Here is a 21,166-nt window from a genome sequence, read left to right as displayed (position 1 = left end):
ATTGAGACCGTTTCGTCTCCCTGTGTCCGCGAAATGGATGCGACGCGACGTCTCGCCAAAACATAACTCGTGTTTCATATATTACACGATCATGTTGAAAGTATTTTATTAAAGTATATTTGGTGTAATATAAGACTTCTAACAGACGTCGAATGTATAAAATAAGTACAAATGAGATAAGACCAGCGAGCTTTCATACTACAGCAGTCCGCAGTGAAGGCTAAAACTGGTACTGTAAACTTTAAATCATTTATTTTATTAATTTAGTCGGTTAAAAAGATTTATTTTTGTGTTTATATTAAGGTTAGTTTAGTAACCTAAATGCTCAATAATGGCATTATTTAAGATGAGATCGAAAAGGCGTTTTGTATTATCTACCAATCTCTCTTTTCATGTAAGCACCAATTAGATAAATCAAGATGTCTCTTAACATGTCCATGTTTATAAATTACATGTTCAGTAGAATTGATCGGTAGCAACTCTACTATACTGAAACATAGTAACATGAAAACATGAAACAATGTCACACTGAAAGATCGTCCAAAATATATATCCCATATCAGAGTGAACAACGAAATTAAGTGTTATGAAATATTATCGCACATTATTATAAGGTTTATTGTCTAAATAAAAGTCAAAATTTGTAAGAGGTCTATTTTAATGCAATGTCAATGGTAAACAAGCAGACGGTCCACCCGATGGTAAGTGACCATAACGTAATATACGTTGCGTGGGTGGACCAGCACACACGAACAGCACTACAGACATCACTAAGCATCAAGTCATGTGACACCCGCAATACTCATATGTTGCCATTCCTAAGAACTAAGATGTGATGCATCTTATCCTATTTCACTGGCATGTCACATCCTTCAACCAAAACACAGCTTACAAAGCAAGCTTTTAGCGGTTAAAATAGGAAATAGGTGATACAGAGATACCCATGCAGGCGAATTTTTTAAAAGTCTACCGCGGTATAAACTACAAAGCTTTATACAATGGACGGGTTTGAATTTTTTAATGCAGATGGATTAATAAGATATATTTTATCGTAACTTACACTACACCTAGTATTCTATAGAAATAAATTTGTATAATAATGTTAAGAGTTACTAGATACTGGTATTTTGATATTAAATGTATTTAATTGATAACAACGTGATTAAATGGTCCATTCAATAATAACATTAAGAATACTACAGACGTGGTTGTAAATGGGATTTCATAAATTTTTATGGTCTAGAGATTGGAATGTGAGGTACCTATAATATTTTATATTTCAATGATTTTGATGTGAATTTAGTTTTTGAGAAACAGTAACAATTTATCGACAGGACTATTGTAAAACTATGTCAGGGTGGTTCTTAGAGCCGATCATAGCGAAAATGATGTCATAGCTGAGCAATACGCGACACATTGTAGGTACAGCTATTTACATGTAGGCAAGTACGTGCAGAAGGCGCTAATGCGGATTTCCTTCGGCCAATGCAGCATTCCAGGCAAGCCTTCACTCTTAGTCAGCATTTAACGATAACCGTACGAAGGTGCTTGGTGTTTATTGAGCAGGTGAATTATGAATGGGACACGTCATTACGCCCACGTATAACCGTCGTGGGCCGCGACTTGGGCGACTTCGGAGTCGCGATACACTCGATCAATAATTGCTTAATCGCCCTGCTCGTTCAGATTCGTGACGGCGATTATCAATATCCCGTAAAGTCGAAACAATTTAAAAAGTTATTCAATATAAAAATATGAATTGACCCTTAGAGACCCAAAAATTAAGTTTACTAATAACGATAGTAAAAAAGAACTTTAAAATTAATTCAATAAAATAAATGCTATGCAAAGTCAGAACAAAGCATTAGTTTAAAATATATAGGTAACAGAATAGGCTACAATATTTATTCAATTATTATAATAGTACAACTCATGTTCTAAAAAAGCCGAAACAAGTAACTATAAATAATAATATATAGTGATTGACAAATTAGAAAGGAGTGTCTAGAGAAGTGACAGTTTAATAACAAGAGTAAAACCCCCGCAAGACAGAAGGCGCGGTTCAAATCCCATCCGCTTTAATTTTTATAAACATTACTTTTGCATCTACAACATAATATAGCAATGAATGAATAAGGAAATCACCTTTTATATTTAAAAAACGATGAGATGAGTAATTATTTAAAATTTACTATAGGTCCATAAATTATTATCGAAATAGGCACATTGTTTCTCGCTATTTGTCTGAATATTCCAAGTATTATGAGTAAACAGCTAATAACCGCAGCTTACATGAGTAATTATGATCAGTTTGGCTGATACTGTTTTATTAGTTTCTCGTTACACACAGTCTGGCCATAAATACTGTTATAATTAAAAATAAATAAAATATTATGTTTGAATACACAGTATTAATTTTGAAGTACGAATTCTCATTTTCGCGCCAATAGATTGCCAAATCGCGATAATTAAAGTGGAGTAGGATGATAAAGAGAACCGAATCATTGTGATTGCATTACAGAAAGTAGGTATGGAGGCAAATATAATAATTTTTGATACTTTGCATCCACTTGATATTAGTCGAATATTTGTGTATCAGGCTAATGATAGGTACAATGAAACCTACTTTGTTTGTCACAAAAAAGGATCTGGCTATCCACGCAGTGATCGTATGATAATGGCAATCAAAGCTGTAAGGGGAAAAATTTGAAGAAATCCTATCAGAAAGCAAAAGATTCTATATATGATATATCGCAAGATGAAGATAGCTCCTAGAAACATGTCACATATTTTAAAAGATGACTTAGAACTTGCAGCCTATACGAGGTGCACTGGTTATTACTCACCCAGTAATTTAAAAAAGAATAGGGTGGTAAAATCAGAACTTCTACTTAAGTGTTAATAATATAAATAATGTATGTAGGTATACATTAATTATATTATTAGCACTTAAGCGGTTCGCAATGGGAGAAATGCATAGATTTTTTTTTAGATAAGAAACCTTTTAGAATTGAGCAATATTTTAACATGTAGAAAGACCATGTTTATGCTCACCTCTAAAAAACTTTCCACTGTTAAGAATGACTGAGCCATATCTTTATAAAATAGATACTAAAACATCAGCTGCACTTGAGCTGCATCTAGATTTACAATTCTTGAGAAGGTGGTTAAGCCCCTTAACAACACCATGTTCCATAATCAAGAATGGCCTTTTCAGTAAGGCTCAACGCTAGGTCATAATTCTCGCTCCAACCTCAATTATTATGTGACGCTGGTGATACCACTTATGCGTTGCCATTGCAGATGAATTAAGATGTCGTTTAGATGTCGTCGATATCCTGTAATATCACTCCTTTCTCACCGTACAAATGAAACACATCTTACAAAACGGTGGCTTGGCGGCTAATATAGATGGCACCGAGATACCCAAGCAGAGTCCTTTTTACAAATTCGAATTCAAAATATGTATATTCTTGTAGGTCTATTACAGACTCTTATATGTCAAATCTATCAAATCGTATTCTTTACAAATTAATATTATACATGTTTCCAATCCTACCACGATATAAACGTACTTAAGTCCTCGCATATTTGAAAGTGAATAAAAAAAATACTTGTAGATTAAAATTCCTAAAAGTATAATAATAAAATATATAGGTAATAATAATTTATGTGTACACCTAACCAGATATAGCTTATATTCCGTGCAAGGCAGAACTGTAAAAACAGCGTTTAGTTTATAAAGACCAACAAAACAACACTTTTTGTGTACCCCGTACACAAGTAGTGTTGTTTTGTTGGTCTTTATCACCCTTTTAAAAAACATTGAAAAATCCTTTTATAAGTTCATTTATATTCTATAAAGGACAATATGAAATATTTATTTAAATTTCAAATTTTTAAATAGTATTATTAGTTATCAACATTATTTATAACACAGTAAAAGTAAGTCAATTTCAAAACGTGTAGATTAAAAGCTTATTATGTACAAAGATTAAATTAATAGACAAGAGTTCTTGCTTAAAACCTTGATCGCGCTATAGGCCTCCGCCACTTAAAATTTGCGTAATATTTAGATTTTTTTACAATTATGTAATATTATATAATAAAAGGACGTATACTACATACGTTTTAGCAATAGCTGCAAGTAGTTGCAGTTAATACTAGTAGAATGACGGTGATAGAACCATTATGACGCATATTATTGTGTAGTTGACGCACTAGATGACAACGTCACATATTGTTATCAACAAAGTTATTAGTATTACGACGAAAACATTGGTTTTTGACTTAAAATTGTTAGTAGTGCTATACAGTTCGCCGTACATAGTATAAATATGAACAGATTTTGCGGTTTGAATACAATGCGTAATTTTTTGGCCTTAGTGGGCACTAAGACGCGTAATTATGGGTTACTAATTCCTAGCTAAAATTTATATCGAAAAGGGTATCACCTCTCATACAAAGAGTATTTACAGCTAATATATAGAAGAGAATTTGATATTTATGTATAGTTTTTGTAACGTTTAATAAATGACACGTTCAATTTTCACAAAACTTTCAAAAATATTAATTTTAAGTGATTATGCACATGGGATATATCTTACTAGATTCGGTTTATATTATTTTATATGAAAGCAAATTAGTTATAGAATTAAGCCTTCCATAACTTTTACTTTAGATTGCTTTCAAGCTATAATGCGGAATAGAACTGCATCACTGATGTGATGACTGAATTTGTAGAGCGTAAACAGCTTTATAAACATTATAGCAAATATGTCGGATTGACGGCTCTAGAGGCATTGGACAACAATGCACTGCTGCGGACCCAGGGCTTTGGACGTAGACATTGACATAAATATATGAATTGAAATAATATGAATATATATTGTAATTTACTAACATGTTGTTGACTATCATAATATGGATGAATATCCGAAATAAACTAAATATTGTAACATAAACAACTTGTTTATAAGCAATCTTCATTGCAACCGAAATATACTAATTACATGCAAAGATCTACACAGATAGATACATTTGTATGTTAGGAGTAGAAGTATATGTTCCAATTGTTAACATATTTATAATATGTGATGTGAATAATACTATAAAATAAATAAATCATAAGACGCCAACGATCAGTGTGAATAATTAAGCTAACGGGTGAAACGCGCGTCCGCCGCTGGCGCACAGGAAATCGTAAAAGCGCATCTAGAGCGGTAATGCGCGGACTATCTTCCGGACGCGTTTTCCGGCGTCGCTCACTTCCTTCTGTCCGTTGCTTTATTAGGCATTCGCGTTTATTGCACTATTTCGGGACAGATCCGCCAGGTCCTATATGAAATAGTAATGACACGTGATGTCCGCAATGCTTTGCATTATATAGACGACAATAACCATTTTCTTCTGGTTGGCAGACTTTATGTATTTGATTTTGCTATTTAGATTATAAATCAAGAAAAATGGGGCTAGTTAAAACCAAAAATGAACATTGTGTAGTGGACTGTAGATTATAGTCTACATAACAATCTAATCATGTTTCGCGGCAATGCTGAATATCCGGATCTCGACTTCCTGGCTAGACCATATAGATTTTCAATTTCAAATACCTTTAGTAAATATGTACCTATCGTCTTTGTATCATTTAACAGGTAATTTGCGGTAACAACAATTTTGAATTGTAGTATTTATTGCAAAGCGTTTTCCTCATATAGATAATTCAAATTATTCACGTGTTTCAGGTAAAATACAGAGTTAGAGGAGATACATATGTAATTTAAGATAGTTTGGAGGTATACGACATACAATTTTTAACTAATTTTGAAAATTATTGCAATATTTCTGATTACGTCGGAGAAGATATAAACTATTCAAGAGTTTGATTAACAAAATCCATTAAAATCTGCTATTGTTTCGACAAAAGGGTTAGCTTTTATTAAAATACGTACACAGCTTGACACAAGAGAATACACAGATCATCATAACCTATTCAAGCTATTAGGGCTTCGGAAAAATGCATCTTTTATCATTTTAATTTCTATGTGCTGACATATTCTAATTAATTTTTAATAATTTATATACAAAAATACCTTTATCTTAAATCACTCTATCTATTACTAAATACTGCGTCACAATCCGTTGCGTAGTTTAAAAGATCTATCCGAACAGACAGCGGAAGCGACTTATTAGTATATATAGTATAAAACTATGTAAAGATACTCAATCTAGAAAATATAAACATTGCGCCGAAACCTAATACAATCTGTGAAACACAAGCAAAACAATGACAATATGTAAACCCAAGCGACTGTTTTAGAAAGTACCGCGTTAGCAAAGAATCGTTATGAAATAGTTTGAAAAGGTATTGTTTGTGGCGGTGGTAGAAAAAAACGAAAAAGCAAACAGTTGCGCATTCCATTGGCTAGTGCACGTGGTACATTCCAATGGGGTCATGCACCACACGACGCGTGCGTGCTTAAAAACAAGTGCAACGTACAGAGCAATCCCACCCAGTCTTCGCACACTTGCCCTATAGTTAGTTAATTACATTACGTAAACAACGTAACATAAAGATACAATATGCATGATCTTTATATTCTTGTTTAGCGATGGTTTACAAAAAGTACTGGACTGCAGGTTTAAAAAGCAAAGTAGCAATACACATTGTTTCGTTATTAAAAAAAAAGAAACAAATACGTAACAACGAATGTGAATATCCTATCAGCCTCACAGTGTCAATTTCCAAAATGCATTTCATTTTGGGAATTGAGCTCTTGTGATGACTCATTTTAAATAAACGACTTACCTGTAACAAATATATACTCTATACTGGAAAAATTATAAAATTAATAAAATTAAATTGAGCAATAGAGCGATTGTACTTTCGCTCTATTGCTAAATGTCATTTTCTTTCTTAAACAGCTACACGTAAGTGTTCCGTTAATGAATACTCTACTGAACGTAAACGTAGCATATATAATTTAATAAAACCGTTGGACTACCGAAACGTCTACTGAAATTTCTATGACATAATTCGGAAATGTTTTCATTACTCGAAATAAGGAAGAATATTTATATTAAGTGAAACACAAGGTACAAGAAAATATTAGACCGCGTTTGATGATAAGCTTAAGGGCAAATATACATATGTTTTAAATACACTTTGCATACATATTGTGAATGATAACTATTTTTTTGTGCAAAAACTTTCGTTGGGTAATGATCTCTTCCATATTAGGTTCAGTGCAGGCGCAATCCGAAAGAATTCCATTTCTATTATTGTACCACCATCGCCAATAACGACGGTAGCTGGTTCTCAACGATACTAAAAATAACTAATCCCTTTAAAGACATATAGATAGATGATTAAACTAAAGGACTAAAATGACGTTCATTTATTATTCTGTATAGAGTACATAAACATGAAAATACACTGCTCAATGAAGTATGCATTTAGATAGCATTCCATACAGTAGGGAAAGCGATAGAAGCCCGTGGTGCGGTAGGGCGTAGGGTCGGAGGCTTCGCAGGAATGTGGCCGGACTGTTGGATCGAACTGAGCCCCCGCCCGCGCCGCCCCGCACCGATCTACAAGTCGCAACGCAAACCACAAAACACGCAAGTCGCAACGCATTTTTAAATAGTAAAATTGACAGCGCGCTTGTTTATAATCAAGCACAAAAATTTATTGAAAACTACAACCCTTTGTCTACTAGAGTCAGTCTAATTATAACTATTAAGCTTCAACAAGGTCAGATTCACATAATGTAATTTATACTATTTTAATAATTATGTGTGAATATTAAACAGTACATGTAATGAAGATATTATAAATATAGTAAATGGCAAAATAATAGACGATATTAAAACAACATACAAATATCCTAGAAATACTCTTGAAATCGTTGGAAAACCTTCAGTCACTCGACACGTGCGCGGCATAGACACAGTATTCAGTACATTTCCTGAAATTGGCCGCAGCAATTACCATTCAGATTACAATTTCATTCCTTTTTATCTACTCAATATGGGCCTGTTCCAAGGCTAGAAACTGCGTCTGTAGAGATACCAGTTAAACCAGAGGTAATACATAAAAACAAAAATATTTGTGATATTCAATGACTGACAGGGTCTATACATAGACGACGTTTGAATTACCTTTCAATGGTTAATGCAACATAAATAAGTTATTTAAAGCAGCCATTTCTTTTAGGGTCCGAATACCTGAATGAGATATGATTTGTTTAAAAAATACTCTTTTCAAAAAGTTACTTGTACGATTAAACAAAGATTATATATCTTTTTATACTAATTAGTGATGATGATGACGATCAAACAAGCATCATATGATATTAAACGCTTCATCTCAAGTGGTTATATTTATCTATGGGTGGCTGCTATAATATAGTTTAAGTAAAATATTTATTGCACGTATCCAAAAGAAATATATTGACGTCATTTTTAAAAACTTTTTCGAATACTTTTTATACGAAATATATAAAGTATGTAACACTGTTGGATTGAATTCAATGCAGTTTATATACAATGTATATAACAGTATTGTAGCTGATGTATGTTCTTTTGTCAATTTAAGTAATTTGAGAAGGTGCAGACGGATACTTTTAAATAAACCACATTTGAATACGAATTCAGTGCAAAAAGTCTAAAATATTTTGAAACAAGGCAGTCCATATCTCCAAAAAACTGTTTCTAAGAAAGAACGAATGTTGAAATCAAGAAAACGAGTCCAAAATCCGTAGAAGGAGGCAAAGCCGACACATTCCTGAGACATGTAAATAACAGCAGTGCGAGCGGCGCCGGCGCCGCGAGGAGTGCTTGTTACGATATTTGAACAAATTCCCGCCGGTGTTAATCTGCATAATAACAGCGGCAGGCACAAAGCGTTTGCCGACTCCCCATTATGCGCGGGCGCCACCCGCCCTGCGCCCGCACTGACTCTACCTCCTCCGGGCATGCGCGCGCTGCGTCTTGGCACAACAGCATAGCCCCAGCCCTTACAACGATGTTAAATCGACCATCTTATCGCAAGCCCTCGTAATAACAAACGTTTGCATGAACCTTAAGCCAACAAGCCAATTATTTATGTTCTTTTTATAGGGCTTCCAAAAAAAGTTACTGAATGGTGGAACAAAACGCTTATACGTTTTTATCATCTAATTCCTTTGTGTTCATATAGAATACTATTGCTATCTATTTTTAAAATTGCCACGATGAATTGAATGACCTGATTTCCCCCCCTGATTTGTCCCCGGATGGGGATGAAATATGTAAAAGATGATAGCATCTTTCACTGCTTTCCCACTGGTCATCCAGTGTATACCGTTAGTGTAGGCGGGGCACTTTTTCTATATTCAAATAAAAAATCTACTATCTACTAATTAGATTAGAATAAGTAGATTTAATATGAAACCATTCTTTATATTTAATTTCGTTTTTATACTAAACTTTTCTTAATAAAATAGGAAAAGATAATTATTCTTTATTTTCTTAATTTGAATTTGTGAATAGTTATTATGTCAAACTACTCTATTCCTCAATACGCGGACCAGGTAGATCGTACTTCCAAGAATATTATAAAAATTACTTATTATTGGCATATATTTAATGCCAAATAAAAATCGATTACTTCATTTAAACGTACATGTAATAACTATAGTAAAATGAAAGAAAACAAATATTTTCTTGCCAATTATAAAGTTGAAACTTGATGGATTAAAACATTAAATAGAACTGAATGAACAATTAAAAAAATAATAGGTACCTAACTTACTTTAAAATGATTACATAATAAAATTGTTTTGTCTGGTTTCACGATAATATTCAAATTAGACATTACATGAGGCACTTTTGGGTGATAGATAGAAGTTGAAGAAATTAAATATGAACAAAAATGACAGACTACTTTTACAAGATATTTTTAGATGTTTTAATAAACGCATCTAATAATAATCGTGCCCAGGTTATTTTCAACAAAAAAAAATTAAGTACTTCCAATAAGATTGAACAGTTTCGTGATCAAAATAGTCTATTGACTTTTAAAAACAAATAATTAAACATAATGTATATTAACGTCAATATATATTGCGTGTTTTGATACCGAGCAACATTAAATAGAAGAGTTCTTCGACTCTACTTTTTTAATGCTTGAGATGTTGTAAGGCGATAAATTCGGCCACTGTTGTAGGATTTTGATGATCCTTATTAAACTCGATACAGTTAACTGCCACAATCAGTATAGGACTAACATCCATGATAATTTTTACAGGTCTCATGGAACACGACATTTTGACAGATTTGACTTTCATAATCTCATCAATTATTAAATTCGAAATAGCTATTACCTTCAACATGTAACATAATCTACAGAGAACATACTAAAACAATGCGTTATTATAAATTGTGAATATACTAAAGTCTACAATTTTTTTACTTGTATCTTGTATCTACATGTGATTACCACGACGGTTTGTTACGAGACTGGGTCATAACAGCGGCAGAAGGGAATTTTTCATTAGTCGTTATTAATGAAACGCGAAATTCCGGAGACTGTTGGAATAGGTACGTCGACGTACATTAGTGAGAGGTGCCAATATTTAACGGTTATGACTACGCTCGGGAGGCACCCACGCATCGGTTCAGACGACGCGACAAATCGTCAAGGTTGATTTTTCAGTGAAATAGTTTCACCGGCGGCGTCGGCGGCGGCGGTGACGACAACGTCTGCGCCGGCGCACGGGTCGATGCCCTCGCAGCTCGCCATGCGATTTGGCTCGACTCAACGCAAACTACAAATGAACCATCGTTGCCGACACTCGTTCCGCGACTCTTTACCACTCTCCACCACCTTCATCAACAAATGGAAGTTGGTTACAACACCTCACAGCTATATTTTGTTCATCCTAATCACACCAGACAGAAAGTCGTCTATGACAGAAAGTCATCTATTACAAACACGGAATTAAAATTTTATCTTATAGACATAATTAATTCGACATGAATATTGTTTTTCAAATTTATTTTAATCATAAATTGGAAGAAGGTACATATTAACCTATTAATTCCATCAAAAACGGGATGTCACTGAGGTAAGTAGGCGTATGACGGCTTACGCCAAACATTCGATGAGACGAGACGAGACAATTCTCTACACCGTTTTATCTTTCACATAAATTGGACTCTGGTATCTAATATATAACACAAAAATGTATGTAAGATGGTAGTACACTGAACAATAAGTCTGTTATTGTTTATCTACATTGGATCACATTCATTATTAAATCGTTATGAAAACAATATCCAGAGTTCTTTTGCTAACTATTAAATTCTAAGTGTCTTAATTATTTTTTGCTTACACATTAAAACTCTCCTGGCTCTTCTTCTTTGTATCCTTAGAAGTTATGTATAGTTTTAATTAAAGTATTTTTGTATAATATAAATATGTATCTCATCTGAAATACGGCCTAACAAAAGTAAAGAACATTTCAATTACTGTTCTAATTGTAAGTGGTAGATAGCTACACAATACATTTTTAATGTCAATAAATTTGAATCGTGCTTGGATCCGAAGGCCCATTAATTAAAAGGCAATGCAGTGGGTCCGCAGAATGAATAGAAGAGTGGCGGGGCGGCTAGCATGCATCCCACTCCCGCCCGCAACTTATCAATGAAATTCCTGCGCCAGCCAGCGACACCGCGTTGGTGCGACACCAACGGTGCCTCACGTTCCTTTTACTGACGTAAGAAAATGGCGGATAACATACGTGCTAGCCCCATCTAAATATTCATAGGAATTATCGTCAACACGGAAAATACGCAGGAATAAAGTTACAGTGAAACCCAAAGGGGTATTGCAAAATAGTGTAGGTCAAGTTACACAACAATTCTTTTGTAAATTGCTTACTAAATAGACATTGCCACATTAAACGAATGCTATTTTTGTAACTATATTTGCTACAACTATCTATACACATAAAATATCGAAATAGAAACAATTTTATACTTGAAAAAAAGGAGAGTAATAAATAACCTTTGTTTGAATTATATATAATTTATTTTCAGTAATTCATTACGTAAACCCCGTAGCGCCATCTACCTAATCGATACACTGAATGTACCTATTCAATGCGCAATCACAATGTATTATTAAGATAGATAATAATATAAACACTTTTAAGATGGCAGCACTACATATACAGCAGTTTATACATGTATTTCGTATTTTACTGCTTCAGAACTAGATGGCGTTAAGGTGAAAACTATTTTATTACAATGAATTACTGATAGATGGAGACTCTTTTAATAGATGATGACAGAAAGCTATTTCTTCTTGGATTAAGAGTAAATGTTGGTGAAATACCACTGGAACCTGAAGATTAGTTCAATCAGTTTAATATTAATATTTTGGTTTTATAAACAGAAACACAAACCTTTTCTCAAATATTAAAATGATAAAAACTCAGATGTATTCTAAATTTCTGTTGTATGGTGTCCTCATTACCAGGTACACATTGACCGCACATAAAAAATACAAAAGCTATTTAAAAAATCTTAAACTACCGTACTAATCACTATGATTATGGTATTGGTTAAAACCTCACAAGTTTGATACAAGGACACAAGTTATTTAATATGGTGTTTCTGTACAAACCTCGTGAATAATAAAATTGGCTCCTCACTGTTATCTAGCATCTATATCTCTCAATGTCCCTATCGTAGACTATCTCGTTTATCGCGCCCTAGTAAACCCTTCTTTGCCGCACCCTCATTTAAAAATAATGTTACTGCAAACTGCCTCTTGCATTGCTACTTAAAACAATATAATTCTGAATTCTCTGAACTAGAACTTTTTCATAATTCACTTATTAAAAATCAGTCTTAAAATTAACACAGATTCATAGTTTACAGATAAGGAATTCTTAATTAATCAACTATAATGTGTCAACGAAGCGATTCTTTTAGGTACAACTAGTTACATTAAACAGTGAGTAAGTGGTATGTCATGGTAGAGAGAATATAAAAGTATATATAAAACATGATGGGATAATAAATATTCGCTGTGGTATATTAGCCAGGCAAATCATTTTATGTTTATTATTCTACAATTTAATATATCACCACCTTTACTAACCAGTAGTGAACATGAAAATGTATTTATGCATTATTTACGTTCACTGCAATGGCAATAGTCAAATAAGTATATTTTCGTTTAAAATGTGACTGTGACACTTTAATAAAACAAAATATGCAAATTTAATCGAAAAATAAATTTCTTGTAAACTAAAATAGTCTCACTTTAACTATTCCAGACGCCAAGCAGAATGCTTTCTTTGCGGTGTTTCGGTTGGAAAGTGCGACAAGCAGTCAAAATTTCAAGACAAGAGAGGATATCAGTCCCAGCCTCTCAAGTCAGGATATCAGTGTATAGTTGCCATTCCAGAAGAGGTTTTATTCTAATTTCAATTACATAAAAAAATAATAACTAACCTGGCTGTGTGGAAGTTGGCTGGTTCTTTGGCAGCACCAAATGATACGCCCACGGCCAGACCTTCAGGTATATTGTGGACGGTGATGGCTACTACTAGAAGCATAATTCGCTTCCATTGTGACTGCCTTGCCTCCAGTGACCGCGCTGCGCTGTCACGACGGTCGACCTCGCCATTCTCACCAGCTTTCTGTAATTTGTATAGTTAAGTTATAGGCAAGTATTTTTTATAAAGCTAAAGAGTAGTGCATACACTATGTATTGAACAGTGAAGATTCTTTCGTGTGCCGATTGTGTTGGTTACATATAAAAATTGCCACAGCGCCATCTACTTGTATTGTATAGTTGTGAGCAGAATTTGTTACTTACAATGAACATTTAGGCATAAATATTTATTAGAGAGAAAGGTAGAGAGAGAGGGAGAGGGCGGAGCCGAAGATATATAGATATTTTTAAAAATTGTTTACCTTAAAATCTCGGTGTAGACAAAGCCTTGTCTATGACACTATTTGACACAAAAATATTAATATTTGAACCCCTCATTTCTAAAAATTCATAAAAAGTATTTCCGAACATTTTTTAGTCCATCATAAAAAGTAGCTAATTTTAGCGTAATTATTTATCGAAAATAGACGATTAAAACCAAGATAAAAATAAAATGAACTGATTAATACTGTGATCTTATCTCTGAAAAAATTGTACCTCAACCGAAATTAATACCTACTGATTAATATTTATATATTATAATTAATTGTAAAATAGCATCAAAACTGATATAAAATATCACAGACATAATTTTAGTCAAAAGAAACATTGATTATTTATATTATTTTTTAGTTATTACAAATTGCATTGTCTATTTGTCAACCATTATGTAATTCACAAGTTAAATGTTTGGTTAAAATTCAATTAATACAGAATAGAACAAAAAAGTACATAATTAATATTCGTAATATTTTTTATGTGTTTGGAAAACAATCTGACTGCCAAAGTGATGGTAATGGAAACCAATGCCTAAACAATTTTTTTTATTTATTGACATAAACAGGACTACGAATGTCACGTTATCATATAACGCCCGTGATATCACTCATGCGTTGCCATTCCAGAGGACAAACATGGCATACTTCTTAGCTCGCAATTTCACTGTCTTACCTCACCCGTCAACCGAAACAGCTTACAAAAAATGCTGCTTGTCGGCTGTAATAGGTAGACTTAAGTACCCACGCAGAAAACTTTTAACAACTCGGTAAATCAGTATTTTTTAATTAAGGTAAATCATGAATGAAATTCATTTCCCCCAGACCCCGTATTGTTCCAACCTGTATATTTTGATTGATTGCTGATTAGAAATTCATATTTACTATTATGTAGGTGAAATAATTCTAATTTGAGTTATGAAGGGACTGGTCTCTTTTTCCAAGGTTTCATATTCTTATCGTTCACGTAACGCGATAATAAATTATGTTTCTAATACGAACGACACGAGGCAATGCCGTTGCAAATGTGATATGTGTAATATGATATTTAAGAGTATGCAACTCTACACTACTCTGTTGGTAATTTATTTTATAACATATCTTTTATTTTGTAATGAATCACCTCTCCCACCTCCCCTCCGATCGATTCCCCGTCCAATTCAAACGGGGATCGAAATCACGATGGCCTAAGCCGAGGTTCGAACCCCTAGCGGTGCCTCAGACTAAAGTCGTATCTATCAGGCGGGAGTTGGCCTTCAGCCGCTCCATAAGTCTTTCCGCGAGAGTGGAGTGCCATTCGTACTCGTCTTTATCTCTCGGAAAAGCTGTAAAGGCCAGCTGCAGCCAACAGCATTATAGTCCGAAAAAAACGTTCGATTCATATATACCTTGCGAAATATGAGCAAGACAAGTGCTGCGTTTAATACAACATCGACAGCGCCTCTGACTACCCTCATGTAGGATAAGAAAAGCTAAGTCATGCTATTTTAGTCCTGCTATATTGTTAAATTTATTTTATTTTATCTATATTAATCCTAGTTTAAACTAATTTATAGTCGGCTATAGAATAATTTGATACACGAACGAATATAGTCATAATGAAAAGAATTAGGTATTCGATATTTTCTACTTTTAAAACCCTTATTCACCTTTAAGTACTTATTATTGAATTTATAGCTTTTACTACGACTAGTAAAGTCAAACAAGCTGATAACGTCATTATAAGTATGTACTTATTTCTTCAATCCACGAGGTACATTAATATGAATTGAGAAAATTGAAGATTGATCGTTTTTACTGAGTTTTATAATGCGTACGATCTCTTTTCTTAGCTCCACTTAACTAACTTTAGTAAAGCAGTGACATATGTCATTTTAACTTATAACATTAAAGTGTCACTGCTCTAACATAACTACTAACCTAACTACATCTCTAACTCCAACTCTACTCTCTTTAAATATATACATATTTGAGGTTAACAAAGTAATATCAAGTTCAATAGTGTATTGTTGGGTACTGATTTACGGTTTGAAGCAAGCTGTTTAGGCGCAGAACTAAGATAAAGATGAGATAAGAATGGGAAAGAGATAGGAGCAGACGATTTTGTATTTCTCTAAGTACTAAGTTGTTTCTTTCTTTTCTCTGGTAAAATTATAATAACATTGAGTAAAAAAAGAAAACAAGACAATTGACCAAGTTCCAAAAATCTAATTGTTTTAAAGATTTAGACTTAAACCAAAAATTTAACAAATTAAATGGTTCCTAAAATGAAGAGTTCAAACCAACAGGGAAAAAGGATGGCTCGTGACGAGGACTAGTAACTTCATTGCCAGCATTTGCCACAATGGACTAACTGACCTGACTTCATGCTTATCATCATTCACTAGTGTAACGCTGGCGTATAGTTTTAACGCAGTCGGGTGTACCACTCTATTAAAAGAATACAAACCAAGGAATGGTGAGAATTGTGATGCCCTCTCCGCCGTTGAGCTGTATGCTGGTTTGTGATGCAGTCAGCAAAATCAGCCGGCGGTGGCGGGCCGTCCAATGTGACCACGCTTGTCGACGGTCGCCTATTCAACGCCGTCATCATCTCCAAGTCTTCCAATTTCTCTTTTGAATCTTTTGTCTTTGTAATAGCTGTAATATTGTAAACACAGTTTGAGTCAATATATCTTATTTATAATAAAAAAATTGCGAGTGGGGTAGAATTAATCAATTAAATACAAGTCAGCCATTTATTTTTTTTCATATTGACATGTCACTCTATCTCTCAGTATGAAGCTCAACGAATGGTAACAGAACTTTATAATTGGGTAATAAGCTTACTTAAAACAAGTTTAGGTACACATGTGTACTCAGATCAGTCTAGATAACCACGACATACAGCTTTATTCTCTCATTATACTATAACATACTACACAGGCATATAAAGGTTTTATTTTTCCCAAATTTGAATTCAAAAATAAATCTGTGTTATTGCAAACATGTACAACCATATTTGAAAAGAGTTCGAGGTGAGTTTATTCTCAAAAGCGTTCCGAACTGACTGTAAATTTGATATATAATAAATGTCTGTAATAGATCTATACGAATACCTCAAGGTAGTTTAATTTGATTTTATGATCGCAAAACGTCACGGACTCAGTATAATAGTATAAGTGTACATTGGCCTTACTGGCGCGGAACTCGTTTTCTTATATATCTCTGGAAATTACCAAAAGCCGTTTCTTATTTCCTCGTAGAAACTGCGCAATTTTTTAAATTACATTAATATTTAAGCATGTGACTTAAAATTCTACGCAGTTACATATTATACAGAAAGGCCATTAAAACGTTAAAAATCATATTTCAATAATTATTTAGTGGTCGAAACTATCGAACCGGGTTCATATGGTCTTTAATGTTATACTACTCGGTATCCTGAATGGATACCGAGTAACGTCCAGATTATAATACTATTTGAGTATGATTTTATTTTGATAGATATAGGTTATGTATGAACTCCACTACGATATTCAAACTTCATGAAAGGTAACACGTAACGGAGTACAGATAAAACAGCTTGTGTTTGGAACTTCGTATAATCGAGAATGACAATATTAAAAAATGGTCGAGCTTCTGTATCCTGTAAGAACTTTTTATAAAATCAAGTAGTTAATTGGCAGATGGATGAGATAATTAAACCATCATAATTCATTTTGAGAGAGTACTGATATAGCGGTTTACCACTGGGTATTGACACCAATGTTCGTAAATTTGCAAATAGAAAAAAAGTGTTATATCTCTGACTTCCAGACATAGAAAAACACACAAACAGAACCGTCGGTTTGTGTGTTTTTCTATCTCTGGAAGTCCACAAATATGATGCGATTGATGCGATTACAGCGACATCAGTTCACAGCGACTGTGCTAATTGTGTAATTGATGAATAAGAAATACCTATTGACATCAAACGAAAGACGTTCGTATGAAATAAGTAACGACAATGCATTCATTGTAGGTAGGTATATACTTATCTCAATGGTAAATACCTAGTAACAACAATGATTTCAATTCAATCAGTAAAAGACGGCTACGAAATATATGATATTTCGTAATATAAGTAAGAATAAAATAAGTTGGTGTGAATTGGGTCTGTCATCTAGTCCCCTTACATAATTCCTAACTTCCCTTAGATTTATGATATGACCTGTCTTGATAATGCAGGGCAAAACCTAAACCAATAGGGGTCTTAAAGTATCCGTTTTATAAAAAAATATTGATCACAAGAAAAAATAAAAATTCTAGTTAAAATTACACTCATAATACAAGAGGTAAAATAAATACATATTTGTATAATACTATCAAGAGTATCTAGGAAACACCTTGATCAAATACAAATAACATGAGACAAAAACTTCAATAACAGTAGATATTTGGGTGATCGGCAAAGTAAATCATGGCACGCATAGGCATAAGCAACCTTTATCTAGATCAAACTCTCGATATGTCTCGCTCACGTAAACGAAGTCGTGAAACAGCTAGTAAATAATATATACTTAAACACTGTTTATACAACTACAAATAAAAGCCATATTTTGCGTGATAAGGAACACCACGCAAACTTCTAGTAGCACGTATTTTAAGATAGATAACAAGTTAATGCAACTTACTACAAAAATGAGTTGTTAATATTATAATACCCATTTATGAAATAAGTAAATAAGAATATAACATAATTAAACATATATCAGATAGACTTATGGTATATCTTCATTTAAATTTATTTATGTATTTATTCAATCTTCAATAAGCAAATAAAATTAATGGTATAAAAGATGTACTTAACAGAAAGAAGCATTGTAGAAGCATTCTCTACCTTTAGGCTAAACAATAATTGAGAAATGCAGTACACATTCATAACTGTATGAGTTAAATTGTGACAATACGAACCTGTGTTCTTACTTAAATAAGAAAGAGCCTATAACATATAGAACATAAAATGAAATTATGATATTGACAATTTATTTTAGCCATAAGCCTATTATTGCTCTGTTGCCTTACCATATACTATAAGTGTTATTGAGTTTGGAAGGAATAATAAAAAGTTTTCAACTTTGGCCTGATTATATAGATTTTAATAATTATATCAACTAATATGAACATCAGATGAATGTTCATGAATGTCGGCAAAAGCCAAAGAACACTAATGCTTCAAATGATTAAATTAACCCATTACTTCCCAAGCATCAATGTAATAGGATTAAGGTCTTAATATGTTAAAAAAAAAGTTATAATATGTATTAAAATGACGTAAATTACTAATTACTACCAAAAAAAATATTTTAATAGAAAAAATATTTTAAAATACAAATTTCATTAGTAGCTATAGTGTAAATACATAGTTTCACACATTTTGTATACATGCATACTCATATAACAGGGATCTCCTTTTTTACTCCCTACTAAATATATAAACCAAGCATTTTTGTAGTAGAAAAAAACTTTCTTTTAAATTAATTCAAACACCTAATTTGAGTACTACATACAGTTACTTATAATTTTAACTAATCAGATCCTATATTCATATAAATTATTATGTTTTTTTTATTCTTTATTACAGATAGATTAATCTTTAATTAAGCATAAACTGGATAATTTTTTTATGTATATACAAATAGAAATATGCCAGACCATAATTAATAAGTAACTATATTATTAATAACAAGATCTCGAACAAAATGTTTTTAATTAAGGTACTGAATATCAATAGATAAACAACAAAGATATTTTTAAACAGCAGATAAATTCAAAATGTATTTTTTCACACCAGAAAATTGAGTCCATTTTTTAATCCTAATTGTAAGAAAGGAAAAGAAAAATACTACAAAATCTAATCCTACATTAGAACGTATAGCTGTTAAGTGATTAATTTACATTTTAATTTAATAAACTTATGGAAAAATATATTTCTACATAATGCAGGCCAAAGCATCACTAAGTTTTTAGCTCAATTTCTTAAAGTCCTTTATAGTTTTTTAATTTATCATTATGTCTAAAAATTTATGAAGTTAATAAAAATAAAGTTGTTACTTACACATCATCATATTTGTTGAACTAATTCCTAAGTAGTCTAAGAATCTATCAGTCGCGAACACAAACGCAGCTCCAAATAGAAAACCAGCTGCAATCGGCAAAAATGCAAACTTGCCATTTTCACCATACAAGTCAGATTCTTTGCACAATTTAATAGCTGGATCAAGTAAAGACCAGTAGGAGGCCGCCGTCATAACTCCCGCAGCGAAACCAAGAGATACATCAAGTAATTTTCTCTGCAACAATAGTCACTCATTATTGGAACATACTGAAAAGTAGTTCATAGTAATACAAAAATAAATAGCAGAAACGAGTTACGTACATGTTTCCCTCTTATAAAAAATACACAACCGGCTCCAACGGCTGTGAGCCCCCATGTCAAGAGGGTCCCTAAGAGGGCCTGAGTTACAGCACCGTATCCTTCTATCATAATGGCGTATTAAATTATTTATCTTTACAGTTTAAACGTTAAGTACTTTTCAGCAGACATAATTTAAGAGAAGTTTAGTTTGAAAGTAAATTTAAAGATAGATTACTATGTAGTTTTATAGAAAAAACATGTTGTGTTGTCATCAACTCATGCGTATTGTCATTTGTCAGTGTCACAATCTAGTACAGACGTCAGTAGCACTGTCATTATATTAGCTGTCAGAAGCAATATTTTTTTAATTATTAGTGACTTTGGATAGTACACTATCTGTCTATAGACCAACAGAATATAATTTCCAGTTTTGGAAGTATATATCTGATACTTAATGTAGAAGAACTTACGTTTATTAAATCTTTTTTTTCTATTTACAAATCAGAAAACAAGATCAAGTATATAACCTTTAATTAAAATATCGTGTTCTCAAGCAAACACTAACTACACATTTACTTACTAACTACAGTGCTATTACTCGAACAATTATTCATAAAATAAATATACACGATTGGGTCATTGAACATAATTTATACCGGACGGATTTATTAGCAGTGGAGAGTACGTCAGGTTAAAATCTAATCTATCATATATTGATTTCTCGTGATATTACCATCTACTGGATAGCGATGCTGTATTAATGTATTATTTCATCAACACTATTTAAAAAAAAAATGTTCTTCG

The 21,166-nt window shown here is 32.8% G+C and overlaps 1 protein-coding gene across 1 annotated transcript in view; it reads right to left on the bottom strand.

The window, feature by feature from the left end:
- LOC131848131 (zinc transporter ZIP11) overlaps positions 1–20,632 on the bottom strand; it is a 56,914-nt gene extending 36,282 nt beyond the window's left edge. The window contains exons 1-4 of the mRNA XM_059197895.1: positions 20,384–20,632; positions 20,063–20,297; positions 16,433–16,623; positions 13,507–13,694 (exon numbers count right to left, since the gene is read on the bottom strand). Coding sequence (XP_059053878.1) covers positions 13,507–13,694; positions 16,433–16,623; positions 20,063–20,297; positions 20,384–20,491 — 722 coding nt within the window. The 5' untranslated portion in view covers positions 20,492–20,632. The remainder of the gene's footprint in view (positions 1–13,506; positions 13,695–16,432; positions 16,624–20,062; positions 20,298–20,383) is intronic.
- Between the last annotated feature and the right edge of the window lie 534 nt (positions 20,633–21,166).

This window comes from Achroia grisella, unplaced genomic scaffold (genome assembly GCF_030625045.1).
Source record: "Achroia grisella isolate CSIRO2021 unplaced genomic scaffold, CSIRO_AGI_Agris_v1 utg546, whole genome shotgun sequence".
Classification (NCBI taxonomy): Eukaryota; Metazoa; Arthropoda; class Insecta; order Lepidoptera; family Pyralidae; genus Achroia; species Achroia grisella.
This window is presented reverse-complemented; position numbering and strand designations above follow the sequence as displayed.